The 16,967-nt window shown below is 45.2% G+C and overlaps 2 protein-coding genes across 3 annotated transcripts in view; one reads left to right on the top strand and one right to left on the bottom strand.

Annotated features, from left to right (window-relative positions):
• Positions 1-107: 107 nt before the first annotated feature.
• On the bottom strand, positions 108-3,024 carry SMPD2 (sphingomyelin phosphodiesterase 2). 2 transcript variants are annotated; one of them, XM_022554131.3, is made up of 10 exons: positions 2,917-3,024; positions 2,613-2,709; positions 2,421-2,497; positions 1,970-2,063; positions 1,732-1,821; positions 1,404-1,486; positions 1,146-1,278; positions 946-1,050; positions 612-765; positions 108-510 (listed from the first exon to the last, which is right to left on the bottom strand). In XM_022554131.3, exons 1-10 carry the CDS (start codon positions 2,964-2,966, stop codon positions 122-124), a joined length of 1,272 nt encoding a protein of 423 aa, XP_022409839.1. In that variant the 5' UTR covers positions 2,967-3,024; the 3' UTR covers positions 108-121. The 2 variants fall into 2 exon arrangements, with proteins under 2 accessions (XP_022409839.1, XP_089778056.1); XM_089921930.1 differs by lacking the exon at positions 1,732-1,821.
• A 327-nt stretch (positions 3,025-3,351) lies between these two features.
• Positions 3,352-16,967, top strand: part of PPIL6 (peptidylprolyl isomerase like 6) — a 34,754-nt gene continuing 21,138 nt past the window's right edge. The window contains exons 1-5 of the mRNA XM_022554144.3: positions 3,352-3,664; positions 6,739-6,834; positions 9,964-10,152; positions 13,449-13,511; positions 13,616-13,763. Of these exons, the coding sequence (XP_022409852.1) occupies positions 3,563-3,664; positions 6,739-6,834; positions 9,964-10,152; positions 13,449-13,511; positions 13,616-13,763 (598 nt within the window). The 5' untranslated portion in view covers positions 3,352-3,562. The remainder of the gene's footprint in view (positions 3,665-6,738; positions 6,835-9,963; positions 10,153-13,448; positions 13,512-13,615; positions 13,764-16,967) is intronic.

Genomic DNA, 16,967 nt, shown 5'->3' with positions numbered 1-16,967 from the left:
AGTGTGCAGGGAGGGCAGCTGTGTAGGAGCCTGAAGGTCTGCACTGTGACAATCACACCGACCCTTGGCCCCAATCACTGCCTCTACAAGGAAAAAGGCAGCGCCACCAAAGTGTTAAGCTTTATTGTTCCTCTGCTCTGTCTCCCTCCTGCTGCCCCAGGAGCCCGGCTGGCTGGGACTCTGGGCCCAGGTCCTGGGCCTCCCTTGCCCTTCCCAGCACATGCTGGAGCTCGGCTCGGGCCCGACACAAGCCCTTGGCCTCCTGCACGTGGAAGAGATAGAATGCACCCGCCGCCAGCACCAGTCCTACACTGGGGGTCCAGAGCAGTACAGCAACTTCCCTGATCTCTCCTCTAGCCGCCAGGGCACACAGCAACGCCAGGAGAAGAAGCCCTAGACCAATCACGTAGCCAGCGATGGTGGCCCACCAACGACCTTGAGCCATGCCCTGGTCCAGTTCTGTCCAGGCCTCCCTTAGCACACTGATCAGCGGAGACCTCTCTGCTGGTCCTAGAACAAAGCGGGACAGTGGGGAGGGAGAGTGAGGGTCTGAGGGAGGGATGGGGCTGCCCCATGGGGAAGGGCCAAGGAGAAGGATGGGGCTGACTCACCATGGGTAGGGCTGGGGTTGTGCTGGGGGGGGCTGTGTCTCACACACAGAGTAGCCATCAGCGCCTCATGATCGGAGAGGGGGCTGCCGCTGTGAGGCTCGTGGCCTGTAGTAGTTCTGAGAGTCTTACAGGAGATGTATAGCCCAGACACCGCCTAGAAAAAGAGCCAGAGAGAAATTTCTGAGAGCGCCTTTCCCAGAGAACCAGTTCCTGGCTATCCCATTCTCCAGCCGCCACTGATAAAGACTAGACTAGTTAGACAAAGAATCAGCATAGGCTGATATGCCATGAAGAGAGACAGAGGCTGAAGGCACGTTGCAGGGAGACGCCTGACCTTATAAAGCACGTAGTCGATGCGGATACCCAAGGGGAACTGCTCTAGCTCCTGCCGGTTGACGTAGCAGTTCTGCGGTACCATCGTACAGCCTTCTTCAGGACCCTAGGTGAATAGTGGGCTTGAATGAGGATGCAGGGGGAAGGAGGAGGGAGAGAGGCTGAGGGTGTAGGTGGGGAAATAATCAGGCAGGTCCTCACCTTGAAGTCCCGAGTCTCCAGATAGGCATCCTGCAGTCCCGTCCACTCCTTCAGCAGGCGGCAGCCCAGGTCCTTTGGGTGCAAGTTGAGGTCCCCACACAATAGAACCACATCAGCTTTCTTGGACGTGTGGCTGGGGGAACCAAGATGGTAAGGCAGAATTCTTCCCTCACCAGCTCTGCCCTAAAAGTGGGGCCTTAGCCACCCTCAGTTCCTGGACCCCATCCCACTTCCCCTGTCAAGCCCAGGCTCACACACTGGATGAACTGGGCCAGTTCCCAAGCTTGGGCCACACGATGTGCTAGGTAGATGTCCTTCTGTCGATTGTACTCGGCATGGAGCTGAACAAGATAGAAGAGATAATTGCAGATGAGACTGAGGGTCCCAAGGGCAGGAGTAAATCAAGCTTGCATCTGTCACCTGGCACGCTGCTTGGTAAAATATGTGTGAACCTTGCCTACTGGCCTTAGGAGATCCTGCTGCCACGCCTCACCCCAAGGCAGCCTGGCTAAAGGAGGAGTCCCATCTTCTCCCTCCCAGGACCAGGCCGCCTGTCCCAGCCTTAAGCACTGCCGCCCTCACTCACATGGGTCACGTAGGCGTTGAGCACCAATCCACCCAGACGGAGCACCAGCAGCCCCACGGCCTTCCCACAGAACCAGTCGCCGTGGTGGATCTGTAGGCAGGAGGGGGCGGGAACTCAGGGCACTGCTACCCTCTTTCTGCCCATCCCCTGCAGCCCTAGGAAGGCCACCTCCTTTACCATGTGTTAGGGGGCGGCGGGGTGGGGAAGGGAGGTGGAAGAGGTCAGAGGACAGGCTCACCATGTAGGGGTAGCCATTGAGGGTGAAGACGTGCTGGGTGAATTCCTGGATTGGGTGTTTGGAGAAGACACAGAGACCACTGCCAATGATGCCACTGAAAAGCCAAGTCCTAGTCAAGAGCCACAAAAGCAGGGAGAGCAATACCCAGCCCCCTTCCCCTCCCTTGTCTCCCAGCTCTTATCAGCTACTTTTTCTCCCTCTGCTGCTGGTACCACCCCAGATCAAAGCTCAAAGAGACGGCGTTTACGTGGGCTGACAGGATGGCCTGATGATAAATCTGATGAGCTGAAGAGCTAGATCTTCCTCATTCCACCTTCTCCTGCTCCCACACTCAGAAGAGAGGACGCTGGGGCAGAGGGAGGCGGGCGCAGGAAGCACGGGGAAGGGCTGGCTGACAGGGCCAAGGGCCTCCAGCTCTGAGATCAGGCTTCGGGGCCAGTGGGCTTCTCACCTCCTGAAGTAGTGTGCTGCTGGGTAGGTGGGGAGCAGCTTCTGCCTCAGGTACTGGAAGTCCTGCTCGCTCCACACCTGAGGGGAGGGGTGACGATACCTGCCGGTCCTTCCCCCAGGGCGGGAGCCCCCGCCCGCGCCCCAGCCGCCCCCACTCCCGCCGGGCTTCCACACCAGCTCCGCGCGGCCCCACCTCCTCCAGGAGAGCTAGGTCGAAGCTCTCCCTGTTCAGAAAGTCTCCCAGGCGCTTAACGCGGTCGGCCCGGTGCTTGCTCAGGTAGGGAATGCCCCTGAGGACGAAAAGCGCAGGGGAGGTGACGGCTGGGGCGCTCGGGGCAGCAACGGAGCTGGGGCCAGGTGCGGGCCCCGGAGGTAGGGGTTGCCCCGCACCCCGAGGGTGTAGGGCAGGGGAGCGCCGTGGGCTGGCTGTGAGAAAGGCCTCCTGCCTCTGGCGAGGGGGACGGCGGCCCCAGACCCGGGTCGGCGGGCGCACTCACCAGCAGTTGAGGTTAAAGACCCTCAGTCGCAGGGAGAAGTTGGGCTTCATGGCAGGGACGCTCGGCGGCGCGGGACGGCTCGGCCTCCGCAGCGACGGCCGCGTTGGGGACAGAGGCGGGCGGGCGGCCTTCCCCGCGGGGAACCGCGCACAGGTGGTCGCCCTGCTCCCGCTCTCCCGGGAAGGCCGCGGCCCCGAAGTGCCGGCGCCCGGGGACTGACTCCCGCGTTACCCGGGCAACCGGCCGGCTGGCCCCAACCTGGCTGCGCGGCAACCCGGAAAGGCGATCTGAGGTGAAATCAGGCGCTGACTGGAGGCGACTACCGCGCTGGAGGACCCTGGGCTTGGGGTCCCAGAGGAGGTCCGTGGATGGGGGGGGGCCGCGGCGGCGAACCACGCTGACGCACGCTAGGCGTGGGGTCCCTGTTCCTTTTCTCCGAAGCTCGTCGCTGATGGCGGCCGCCCACGCGCCCTCTCCAGCCTCTCGACCGCCTCAACAGCAACAGGCACAAAGTTGAGGAAAGGCCGGACCTTCGCCGACCGCCCCGCCCCCGGCCCCCTCCTTCCGGCGAGCGGCGGGGGCGGGGCCGCGCGGTTGCCCTGGCGACGCGCTATGTTTGTGACCCGAGGAGTCCCTGCGCGCAGCCATGGCGAACAGCTCGCAGACGCCGCACGAGCAGCCGCTGCAGGTGAAGGTGGTGGGGCTCTTCAAAAGCTCCAGCTTTCAAATTGCGAAGAGCGCCGCTGAGGTAACCGCGAAGAAACAACCACAAGGGCGGGAAGGCCCGTCCCGCTTCCGAGTCGTGCGCCTCCTAGTGGCGGGGGTCGAGGTTCAGGGAGGGGATGTCCCGGCCGGGATGGGCTGTCTCTGGATGGATATCTGCGTGCAGAGGGCGAGGGCCGGTCCAGGCGGGAGTTACACTTCGAGAAGGGCTACCTTTAAAGAGAGATCCGAGCGAAGGAATCGTTCAGAACCTTTTTGGGAATAACACACATTTTATCCCACGTTAATTTTTTTTTTTTTTTTTTTTTGCGGCACGCGGGCCTTCCCACGTTAATTTTTAACTGAAATTATAGATTTTAAAACTTTGTGAAAAAAATGTTACCATATAACTAGCTGATTTTTTTACAAACTCCTTTCCCAACTGATTTTTGAAAACTATTCATTCGGGGAGGGTTTTTGTTGTTTTTCTTTAACGTTTCTATAGCAGTCACTGCATTCCAATTGAATTAGGTGCCTATGGGATTTCTTAACAAATGACCCACAAGTGCTTTGGAGACTACAGACATTTCTTTGTAAACATGCAGAACAATGTAAAATGAAAAACACTTTAAGTAACTGGAAGAATTAGGCCAGGTCAGTAATGCCGCAGCATTCCTACAACCCGAATGCAGGAGAAATGTAGAAGTGTATAAAATGTTGAAATGTAAAATTCAGCACTTCTTTGGGGTTTGCTCCAGAAATGCTGTTGTAAGATTATGCCAAGCTTCTCTCCTTCAAAACCCCACTAGACTCCAGGACAATGCCTTATTCATGTCTGTATCTCCCACAGTACCCAGCTGGATACTTGAAACAAAATGTTCCCAAATAGAATCAATCTTAAGAAATTCCTAACTTCTTACCTGCTCCAAGTCCACAGAGTTACAGTCTGAATTTAAATCAAGTCAGGAAATAGTGACTAATTTGTGAAATAGGTAAAGTTTACATCAAGATGAAGAGAACAAGTGATAAGAAGTCTGTGAAAATGATACATGGATCATTAAAAGAAGTAGAAATTATGGACTGTGTTAGCTGGGCTGATAGGATCAGCAAAGTTATATGGCTCAAATTGTATTTAATAAGTGTGAGGGATTTTTTTTCTCTTGTTTTTCTTAGCTCCTTTTCTGAAGGCACATGTTTTCTCCACACTGTAGAGAAGACGTTGGCATATTTTTTTTCTGTAAAGTCCACATATAAAATTACTAGGCCTTTGGAACCATAGGTTCTCAGTCATGACTATTCAACTCTGTCCTTGTGCAAAAGCAGCCACAGACAGTATGTAAATGAATGGTGGTTTTCCAATAAAACTTTTATTATGGACACTGAAATTGGACTTGCATATAATTTCACAGGACATGAAATGATTCTTCTTGTGATTCTTTTTCAACTGTTTAAAAATCTAAAAATTATTCTTAGTTCTCAAGTCTTACCAAAACAGGCAGTGGTCCAGCTTTGGCCTGCTGGCCACAGTTTGCCAACCCCTGTTGCAGAGGACACTAAGTCAAGCAAACAACGTCTTTATTATATTAATAATGTTAATTTTCACTTTCTTAAGTTTTGCCTACCGTAGCTCTATTTGAATACGAAAATATATGAATGTAAATTCAGTTAGTTCTATGTTAATAAAGGATCCTTGAATATATTTCCAACATGATCACTTGTGAGCAATCCCTGATGCCTAATTAACTGAAAGATTTAGATTTATAAAGAGTATTACATAATGTAGTCCCTTCTGGAACAAATTATGAAGAAAGCATGATTAAGTATGCTTAATTTGAAAACTATTGGGCTTATTAGTTATTCCAGATGGTCCCTCAGAAACAGCAGTCATCCTGCACGACTGCCTCAGACAGAGCACAGACGCTGGAATTGAGAAAAAGGACACATCAGCTGTTGGTTGGGTACAGCAGACTAAGAAGGAAATGGCCAGATTGCTGTTGCCCTCTTCTGCTACCCCTGGTCCCAAGGCAGGGTACACTCACATCCTGGCTTTCTCCCCCTTGGACTGTCCACCCTGGATGAAGCACGCCAAGTCAGTGTCCCCTTAGACCACAACAGAAGTGGCCAGATGACACTTTTCCCTTGTTGGTCCATTTACTTCTCAGACTTGCTCAGAAAGGTGATGCCTCACTGTTACTGCCTCAACTGCCTTCCCTTGCTTTAGGAGGAGGCAAAGTGTAACATAACAGGAACCAAAACTTTTTTTTTTTGGCAGATGTTGTTAACCAGTAAGAATTTTCTCTGATTCATACAGACAAAACAAAATACATTAAGTCAATACATGCTCAATGTCTAGACCAAAACACATTTAATATTTACTTCTCTTTTTCCCAAGGGGTATAACCACAACAATATCCTTTTGGTCATTCTCCATATGTCAGTGAATTAAAGCAATAACACTTATTTTAGTTAAAAGTATCCATAGAGGGGCTTCCCTGGTGGTGCAGTGGTTGAGAGTCCGCCTGCCGATGCAGGGGACATGGGTTCGTGCCCCGGTCCGGGAGGATCCCACATGCCGCGGAGCGGCTGGGCCCGTGAGCCATGGCCGCTGAGCCTGCGCGTCCTGAGCCTGTGCTCCGCAACGGGAGAGGCCACAACAATGAGAGGCCCGTGTACCGCAAAAAAAAAAAAAAAAAAAAAAAGTATCCATAGATCCACTGAGGTTTAGTAAGAGTTTAATTTAGGGAAAAACTGGTCCTAAAAGAACATGGCAAGTCACAAAACTATTGGCATAAACTCACTTGTACATTTGTTTATGCAGTTGCTATGTGTGGATGGTCCACTCTGTACCAAATATTGAGGCCAGTGGGAAACTAAGACATAGTCTTTACCCTCAAAGAGCTTATTCTCTTCAGATGAGAGACCAATTAGTATGGCCTGGGGAGGGACTTACTGGAGGTAAGCACAGGGGCCTCTGGGAGCTGGCAAGGGGTATCTAAGCCAGACTGTGGCTTGGGTGTATGTTGCATAAAACTTCCTGAAGACCCCATAAAAACTGGGGGGAATGATTTCTACTTTAAAAGAGAACTTACTCTAAAATAATTATTCTATTTTGAAACCTAGAGTCTGAAGAGTAATTATCCATCCAAATTTGAAGACCCTATAATAGTTCCTGTTCAAGAATTTGCATGGGATCAATATCTACAGGAGAAAAAAAGGGTAAAGGATATTTGGGGTGTGGGAAATGAGCCAAGTTTTGCCTGATTTATTTACATATGCATTGGTTTGGAAAAACTGAAGCAGTAACTTTGATACAACTAGATTTTATTTCTCTAAATTATGTACTTTTCCTAAATTATTTCAGTCATTTTACCAAGCTGATTTTAAGAAAGAGTCAAACATTTACAGAATTTTCTTTTGGAAAGCATGTGATAAAGGTAAGTTTTAAACTCTCAGTGCTGCTATTTACTCCTGCCGATGGCTACCCCTCTTTCCCGGCATATCACTTACTCATACTTCCTGTGACACCCGGGCACTCAGGTTACTGTGGCCTGGCACTCTTTTTGGCCCTAACTCTGGAAGGTTTCAGTGGTGTCCAGCATAGATATAGCAGGGGAGCATGTAGGGTTGCCTAGGGGAGCTCTGATGGTAGGCGCCAACTTCCCACAGGGTAGCCATGTCCTAATGGAAGCTTCCTTCTCTGCATTCTCCCCCCTAACAGTACCCTTGGAGAACTCCAGACCCTAAGGCTGGCAGAGCTTATCCAGGGATGGCAGATTGGTTTCCTCTTGGGTGCCATCCCTGATTAACTGGTAGTGCTGCCTGGAACATGTGGCATCCTGGCTCAGATACAGCTCACGTTGGGGGGCAGACTAGAATGGGTACGCCTCCTGCTTGTCACCCTTGGCCTAGTCCTGTGGAGAGTCCCAGTCCTGGCTTCCCTGCCCAACCGCATCTCTCAGTGGCTGAGGAGATCCCATTTCCCCTGACCAGAGCAGTTTTGATTGTCCTGTGCTAGATTGCACAAGGACGTCCTGTGATTTACCATGCAGATGGTGCTGCTTTACTTCACTGTCTGCTCAGTCACATGAACGGTGCAAGACTGAGTCAGGAATGCCATATGTTAAGTCTCATACCATTTTCACAGCCACAGTACATTTTCATTACATGATTCAAACAGAACCATAACAAACACTTACCTATGGTGCTTATTATATGCCAGGCACTATTCTAATGACTTCTATAAATATTAACTCTAATCATTACAACAACTAGGGTGACCAGTGGTCCTGGTTTGCCTGGATCTGAGGGGTTTGCTGGAATGCACGAATTTCAATGCTAAAGCTGGGATGGTCCTAGGCAAATCCAGACAGTTGGGCACCCTAACGTAAAACAATATGTTTTTCTTCATTTTTATCACCAAACTTCCTAAACTGCCTATCGTATCGTGCTCTCCACCTACAGGAGAGCCATGATTTCATGCTTCGTGGTTTGCACCCATTCCTCTTCTGTATTCCCACCATACTCTGAAACATTGGTGTGGATTCCATTCTGCAGTTTCTGACCCTTGTCAGCCTGAGTTGCTAACCTTGAGCTGTTTTGTGTTCTCTTCCTTCTGCTTTTCTCATGGGGCCTGAATGAGGCTTCCTAGGTCATCAATGCTGCTTCTTCCCACATATCCTTAACTCCTGTCTTTCCTTTCTTCCCTCCCCCTCCCTCATCTCCTGGATACTTGCCACCTTAACCTCTTCTTCCTCTTCAGGCCAGCTTTTTGTTCTCCTTTCACATAAGCATTGTCTTATGTTATACGTAGTGCTTCTTAGCACATTTGAGGTTAGTTTGCACTGGCCTCAGTGCTTCAGTATAATGTAATGCCAACCATGAGGGATGGCTTCAGAGCCTTTGGGAAGGCCCTTTTTCCCCCTCCAAAAAAAGGCAACATCATACATCTTAGTGCTGGAAAGCCCTAGAAAACATCGGGTCCAGCCTGCTATCTTGAGGCAGGCGATGAGGGCTCCTCATGTATAGAAGACACCCAGACAAGGCACGTAATTTTCAGCCTCCGAATAAAGTGTACCTGCTACTGCATTTCTCCTACCAGGCTAGCTAAAATATCCACAATTAAACTTTCCCTCCCCTTTTTAAAGTTTTGTGTCCTGTAAAATGTGAGAACCCTGATGAGTTTCAACATTCCAGGGAGTACTGACCCATAGGCTCAGCGACTGACAGTTCAGCATGAACAAGTTTAGGAAGTGAGGAATCTGAAGCGAACTCCTCCTGAGAGAAGAGCGGGGAATGGAGCACACTGGCAGCTGAAGGCAAACCGTTCCCCAAACCGGCGTTTCTCCAAGTGCGGTCTCCAGACCAGCCACAGCAGCAGCGTCCCATGGGATGTTGTTAGAAATGCAGATTCTCAGGCCCCACCCCAGAATCAGAAACTTGGGGTGGGGCTCAGGAAACTGTAATTCTGACTGCCCACTAAAATTGGAGAACAGCTGTCCCAGATGATGCATGGCTTTGCCAGGACTGGCACTGGGTAATAATAAACCAGATCTACTCAGAGGCCACATTATTCAGTGGCCACACACTGAGGTTTAGGAGGTTGGCTGGCAGTGCTGTATGGATAAAAACACCAATGCACTTCATTCTTAGGGGCTTAGGGCTTAAAAGTGTTAAGGAGGGACTTCCCTGGTGGTCCAGTGGTTAAGACTCTGCACTTCCACTGCAGGGGGTACAGGTTTGATCCCTGGTCAGGGAACTAAGATCCCACATGCTGCGCAGCCAAAAAATAAATAAATAAATTACTTGAGTTAAAAAAAAAAAATTGTTATGGAAGGTGAGTTCTCTTCCTCACGGCCCCTGGTGTGCCCCGCAAACTGCTGCTGGCCCTCAGGAGGCATTTCCTCACCTGGTCTGATTTCCCTCCATCAAAAAAGCATTCTTTCCATCCTTCCCATTGAAAACCATGTCTTATTTAGGACCCCTAACCAACTATGCCTACAGTAAAATGTGCTTCAGAAATGAAGCTAAAAGAATGCATTTTGTTTTCAAATTAATATAACAAGTATGCTATGCACACAGACTTTTATTACCAGATTACCATCTATTTTCTAAGATTGTACCATTTTAAAGATCACTGTTAGGTCATTCTTTGATTTCAACACCGTCAGAGTCTTGAAAATGTTCTTAAATTCCCTTTGAGATCAAAATTCTGAAAGACGGCAAAAAATATATTTTAAAGATTCAGTCCTAGGGTTGATTCAAGCTTTAGCTTGTGGGTTTAGCTAAGTTCCCCCCCATCCCTACCCCCACCCCCCACTACATTTTTTTGGTCCTTTTCCTTTACAGGAACTTAAGAATGAAGTCTGGGAATATTCTTCCTATGTGATGTGTTTTATTAACGATCAGCTCCTGGGTGACGCACTTGATCTTCAGAAATGGGCCCACAAAGTGTGGGATATAGTTGATTTTAAGCCTCCTGCACTTTATGAAGCACTTACTATGGATTATTCTGCCAAATTCTTAAGAGACACGAAGGCAAGTTGCCCTAATTTTTTAAAGGAAAATAGTGGAATCTTTGAGCATTTACATTGATTGACCATTAATTACTGATAACCTAGCAAAGGGAATATAAAAGAGTAAGAGACTAGGTTAAGTTCTCAGTGACCTTATGATCCAGTTGCAAAGGATTCATGGCAGGGTTTGGCTTGGTGGTGTGTAAAGCAAGCCTATCTCACAGCAGGCAGATGGCATCGGGAGAAGATCATCCCTGTTCAAACATTTCTACTCCCCGCTAGAAGCTTATATGCATTAATTGTCATCTATTTAAAAATATTAAGACCTTCCCCCTCAGAGAAGGTCAAGCCTATCCTTCATTCACCTTTAGCATGAAATATTTTAATTAATACTAACACCTAAGTGACAGCTACTGCACTAGAGAATGGCAAGTTTGAGAAGGTGACGTTTTAAAGCATGACACATAGTTGTCAAGAGCAGGACTAGACAAGCTATGGCACTGGGGAGGTTTCCAATGGCAGAGGACAGCTAGGAAGCATGAGGTCCAGAGAGCAAGAGATAGCCATCAGGGTGGAATGGCAATAGAGGTAAAAGTATGTAATTTTGCTCAGAAACCTTGTAGCCAACAGCTACCACATGCTGAAAATTATTTCACGCCCATGGTGGCCTGTGCCTACATAAAGACCCAGTGCTAGGATCTGAGTTGTGCAAAGGCAAAGACCTTGTCTCGTTCACCCTTGTTCAACCACTGACTTGAACAGAATCTGAAACATTGGAGGTGCTCAGTGAATATTTTGTTGAATAAACAATGCACTTGGAAAATGCTTGAAACTCTAGGGTGTGGGGAGGAAGTTAACATTCATAGCAGTTCATTCCCAAAGGGTCAGGAGTCTAGAAGTACATGGTGTACTCTGGGAATGGCAGGGGACAGCAGGGAGGCCAGAATTAGTGGGAAACGACACTGGGAAAATGAGAATCAGTCAGGATTCTTGGTGCCAACAGTACCAAGCTGTTCTCACTAACTTGAGGAGAAAAAGTATGTATTAAAAGGATGTTGGGGGGTCTTCCCTGGTGGCTCAGTGGTTGAGAGTCCGCCTGCCGATGCAGGGAACACGGGTTCGTGCCTCGGTCTGGGAGGATCCCACATGCCGCGGAGCGGCTGGGCCCGTGAGCCATGGCCGCTGAGCCTGCACGTCCAGAGCCTGTGCTCCGCAACGGGAGAGGCCACAACACTGAGAGGCCCACATACTGCAAAAAAAAAAAAAAAAAAGGATGTTGGTAACCTCACAATTGACAGGAAAGCTGGAGAACCAGCTTTGGAAAGCAGGCAGGAACCAAGGGAGACCTGGCAGCAGGAAAACATGGCCAGAGTCACGCCCCAGGAATGTGCAGGCAGGATGCTGCCATGGGTGCCCAATGGCCCTAATGCTGCCTTCACCGAGCATAACTTCTCAGCTCTCCTTGGGTCTTCGTCACTTCCTAGACATCTAAGGCCCTGGGCAGGAGCACCTGACTAGTTGAGCCCAGGTTATATCCCCACACCCTGGCTCACACATAGCGGGGAAAGAGAGGAGGTTCTCCAAAGGCTGGTGCAACCTTGTGAGGAGTTTCTCAAATAGGAAAGGTGATTAGATGTTTAAAAAAAACAAACAACAAACAAACCCCAAAACCAGATCCACTAGAGAAAGGTTGAACTTACTGTCCACTCTTAACCAGTTAGTTAGATTTCATCCAGAAGGAAGCAAGCCAACAGAACTTTTCATCAAGAGTATGACAACATCTTCTTTGGTGTTTCGGAAAAAATTTTAGGGCTGTGACCAAACGGTACAGTGGGGAAAGCTTGGTGGCAGGGCGGCCATTTGGAAATCTGCTATAGTAGTGTGAGCTAGAAATAATGACAGCCTGAATTAATTAGTGGCAGTAAGGAGAGAGGACCCAGATTCTGGAGAAAATCCTTGGATTTTTTGCACAGAGGCTAGATTTTTTGTGCTGAGTAAAACCCAGGGACTTGTTTACTTCTGGTTTGGAACGATATAGCAGACAATTAGGTTTGGCTGCGAGGTGACATTATCTCGTGTCACACTCACTCTCTTTTCATTAGAATTTTTAGAATTATCTACTCTTAACAACCACATAAAGAGAATATATTGATGCCCAGGGAAGTTTAATGATGTCTGAATGGACTCACTCACTTCAGAAATCAATTATGACTTTGCAATATGTCCTTTTTCCTCCTAAACCTATGAAGTTTACTATATTATGCCTCTTATTCTAAAGTTATAATATTCTTTTATAATTAAGAACTTGTAGTACAGAAGCTTAGAGGCACAAACAATTAATTATAATAAGTATGGATGTAATACTTCATTCCTGGATGCCAGATATTACAATACTATTTCAGTCTTTTAATTTAAAAAAAAAGCTTAGAGCGACATAAAATAATGATAGTGATACAACTAAAAGTGATTTCATTTATGCCTCCTAGATTCTTAAGAAATAGGGCAGGGCAAATTATGTACTTGTTAAATCAGGCAGCATTTTTATATATGAGAATGGTGCCTAAGAGTTGAAATGTATTCCATTAGATGTGTTCTGCTCCCTAAATGAATGCTGCTGTGATGGACAACAGTGTTTTCACTTTGGATGCCTCTTTGTAGGGCTAGACAAGGGCTCACAAATGTTAGTTGTCTCTACCAGAAAGTATGTCAATTGAAAACAAGAGCTGGAGGTATCTGGGAGTATGAGGTCACGAATGAAATAACTCAAAAGCACATCATCCTCTCTTTCCTACCCCTGGTATGGTACCTCCTATTCATATAGTGGCCTTATTTTCCTGCTCAGAAAGACTATGGCCTGGCTCTGCTCAGCTAATCTGTGCAGTCTCTGAAAATCCAGAACACACAGTAACCAAATCCATGGGCTCATGTTGGATCTTTTCCCAGAATTACTCAGGAAAGAAAAGAATTCCCAGTCTGCTGCTTTTTCTAGAGGGAATGACCAGTGTTCCTTTCCACACCCAGTTTGTGATGCAGTGGATATATAGGCCATGTGCTGTCAGTCTTGTGTGATAGGTTAATGTGATTCAGAGCTTTACCACTTAAGGGTTTTAAAAAGCATGTTATTTAGGTAGTAAAATTTTGGTATAATGAAACAAACATCCTTAAGTCATCCTTTTAATTTTACTGTTACATTATCTACTGTTAATGCTGTCAATCATCTTATCACTGAAAACATTATTCTATTATATTTTTGGTCATTTCTAAAACTTTCTGCTAAAACACTGACCTGCATTACCTTCTTCTCTCTAATTTTAATAGCATGACTTTGTGTTCTTGGACATTTCTATTGATTTTTATCCAATTGGAAGATTGATTTTTGAGGTAAGAAGTTTTTGGTTGTTGTTTTTTAATAAGTTGGGGGGAGTGAGAATCTCTGTCAAAATGTTAAGTTTTTAATCTATGAAACCTTTTCTCTTTATTTTTAGCTGTATTGTGATACATGTCCCAAAACATGTAAAAATTTTCAGATCCTGTGCACAGGAAAAGCAGGGTTTTCCCGAAGTGGCATCAGGCTACATTACACAGGTTCCATTTTTCATCGAGTGGTACGGAATGGTTGGATACAAGGAGGAGGTGAGTTTAAAAGCTTAAATACAACTTAGTTGCAACATTAAATCAAAATGTCCAAACTTTTGTTTATCTGCCTTTGTGAAATTCATATAGAATTAGATATATTTAATATTAGATGTTACATATATATTTAAAGGATGTTTTATATGGCCAAATGATGAATTAAGATATTCATACTTTTTTAAAAAAATTCCCCGATTATTAAAATAAACAAATCTAAAGTGTGTTACTAGGAATATTGCAGGTTAAAAAGTAATACAAGCAAGTAGGATAGAGCAGAAGCAAGAAGAACTACAATCCTGCAGCCTGTGGAACGAAAACCACATTCACAGAAAGATAGACAAAATGAAAAGGCAGAGGACTATGTACCAGATGAAGAAACAAGATAAAACCCCAGAAAAACAACTAAATGAAGTGGAGATAGGCAACCTTCCAGAAAAAGAATGCAGAATAATGATAGTTAAGATGATCCAGGACCTCAGAAAAAGAATGGAGGCAAAGATCGAGAAGGTGAAAGAAATGTTAAACAAAGACCTGACCTAGAAGAATTAAAGAACAAACAAACAGAGATGAACAATACAGTAACTGAAATGAAAAATACACTAGAAGGAATCAGTAGCAGAATAACTGAGGCAGAAGAACGGGTAAGTGACCTGCAAGACAGAATGCTGGAATTCACTGCCGTGAAACAGAATGAAGAAAAAAGAATGAAAAGAAATGAAGACCAAGAGACCTCTGGGACAACATTAAATGCAACAACATTCACATTATAGGGGGTCCCAGAAGGAGAAGAGAGAGAGAAAGGACCTGAGAAAATATGTGAAGAGATTATAGTCGAAAACTTCACTAACATGGGAAAGAAAATAGCCACCCAAGTCCAGGAAGTAGGAAACACAAGAGAAGAAAAGGACCTACAAAAACAAACCCAAAACAATTAAGAAAACAGTAACAGGAACATACATATTGATAATTACCTTAAATGTGAATGGATTAAATGCTCCAACCAAAAGACACAGGCTTGCTGAATGGATACAAAAACAAGACCTGTATATACGCTGTCTACAAGAGACCCACTTCAGACCTAGGGACATATACAGATTGAAAGTGAGGGGATGGAAAAAGATATTCCATGCAAATGGAAATCAAAAGAAAGCTGGAGTAGCAATACTCATATCAGATAAAATACACTTTAAAATAAAGAACGTTACAAGAGACAAGGAAGGACACTACATAATGATCAAGGGATCAATCCAAGAAGATACAACAATTATAAATATATATGCACCCAACATAGGAGCACCTCAATATATAAGGCAAATGCTAACAGCTTTAAAAGAGGAAATCAACGGTAAAACAATAATAGTGGGGGACTTTAATACCTGACTTACACCAATGGACAGATCATCCAGACAGAAAATTAATAAGGAAACACAAGCTTTAAATGACAAAATACACCAGATAGATTTAATTGATATTTATAGGACATTCCATCCGAAAACAGCACATTACACTTTCTTCTCAAGTGCACATGGAACATTCTGTAGGATAGATCACATCTTGGGCCACAAATCAAGCCTCAGTAAATTTGAGAGAATTAAAATCATATCAAGCATCTTTTCCAACCACAACGCTATGAGATTAGAAATCAGTTTCAGGGAAAAAAATGTAAAAAACACAAACACATGGAGGCTAAACAATACATTACTAAATAACCAAGAGATCACTGAAGAAATCAAAGAGGAAATCAAAAAATACCTAGAGACAAATGACAATGAAAACATGATGATCCAAAACCTATGGGATGCAGCAAAAGCAGTTCTAAGACAGAAGTTTATAGCAATGCAATCCTACCTCAAGAAACAAGAAAAATCTCAAATAAACAATCTAACCTTACACCTAAAGGAACTAGAGAAAGAACAACAAACAAAAGCCAAAGTTAGTAGAAGGAAAGAAATCATAAAGATCAGAGCAGAAATAAATAGAAACAAAGAAAACAATAGCAAAGATCAATAAAACTAAAAGCTGGTTGAGAAGATAAACAAAATTGATACACCTTTAGCCAGACTCATCAAGAAAAAGAGGGAGAGGACTCAAATCAGTAAAATTAGAAATGAAAAAGGAGAAGTTACAATGGACACCACAGAAATACAAAGCATCATAAGAGACTACTACAAGCAACTCTATGCCAATAGAATGGACAACCTGGAAGGAACGGACAAATTCTTAGAAAAGTATACCCTTCCAAGACTGAACCAGGAAGAAATAGAAAATACGAACAGACCAATCACAAGTAATTAAATTGAACCTGTGATTAAAAATCTTCCAAAAAACAAAAGTCCAGGACCAGATGGCATCACAGGTGAATTCTATCAAACATTTAGAGAAGAGCTAACACACATCCTTCTCAAACTTTTCCAAAAAACTGCAGAGGAAGGAACCCAAACTCATTCTACAAGGCCACCATCACCCTGATACCAAAACCAGACAAAGATACTACAAAAAAAGAAAATTACAGAATAATATCACTGATAAATACAGATGCAAAACTCCTCAGCAAAATACTAGCAAACAGAATCCAACAACATATTAAAAGGATCATACACCATGATAAAGTGGGATTTATCTCAGGGATGCAAGGATTCTTCAATATATGCAAATCAATCAATGTAATACACCATATTAACAAATTGAAGAATAAAAACCATATGATCATCTCAATAGATGCAGAAAAAGCTTTTGTCAAAATTCAGCACACATTTATGATAAAAACTCTCCAGAAAGTGGGCATAGAGGGAACCTACCTCAACGTAATAAAGGCCATATATGACAAACCCACAGCAAACATCATTCTCAATGGTGAAAAACTGAAAGCATTTCCTCTAAGATCAGGAACAAGACAAGGATGTCCACTCTCACCACTATTATTCAACATAATTTTGGAATTCCAGCTACGGCAATCAGAGAAGAAAAAGAAATAAAAGGAATACAAATTGGAAAAGAAGAAGTAAAACTGTCACTGTTTGCAGATGACATTATACTATACATAGAGAATCCTAAAGATGCCACCAGAAAACTACTAGAGCTATTCAGTGAATTTGGTAAATTTGCAGGATACAAAATTAATGCACAGAAATCTCTTGCATTCTTTTACACTAACAATGAAAGATCAGAAGGAGAAATTGAGGAAACAATCCCATTCACCATTGC

The sequence above is a fragment of the Delphinapterus leucas genome, chromosome 12 (assembly GCF_059928025.1).
Source record: "Delphinapterus leucas isolate spDelLeu-1000000601 "Yukka" chromosome 12, BTC_Dleu_Yukka2, whole genome shotgun sequence".
In the NCBI taxonomy this organism is placed as follows: domain Eukaryota; kingdom Metazoa; phylum Chordata; class Mammalia; order Artiodactyla; family Monodontidae; genus Delphinapterus; species Delphinapterus leucas.
This window is presented reverse-complemented; position numbering and strand designations above follow the sequence as displayed.

Excerpts from the sequence above, each read along its gene's own strand:
- SMPD2 (XM_022554131.3), bottom strand. The coding sequence starts at position 2,966 with ATGAAGCCCAACTTCTCCCTGCGACTGAGGGTCTTTAACCTCAACTGC. Across the intron at positions 1,822-1,969 it reads TCAATGGCTACCCCTACATG|ATCCACCACGGCGACTGGTT; the intron begins GTGAGCCTGTCC and ends TCCTGCCTACAG. Across the intron at positions 1,279-1,403 it reads GAACTGGCCCAGTTCATCCA|CCACACGTCCAAGAAAGCTG; the intron begins GTGTGTGAGCCT and ends TGGTTCCCCCAG.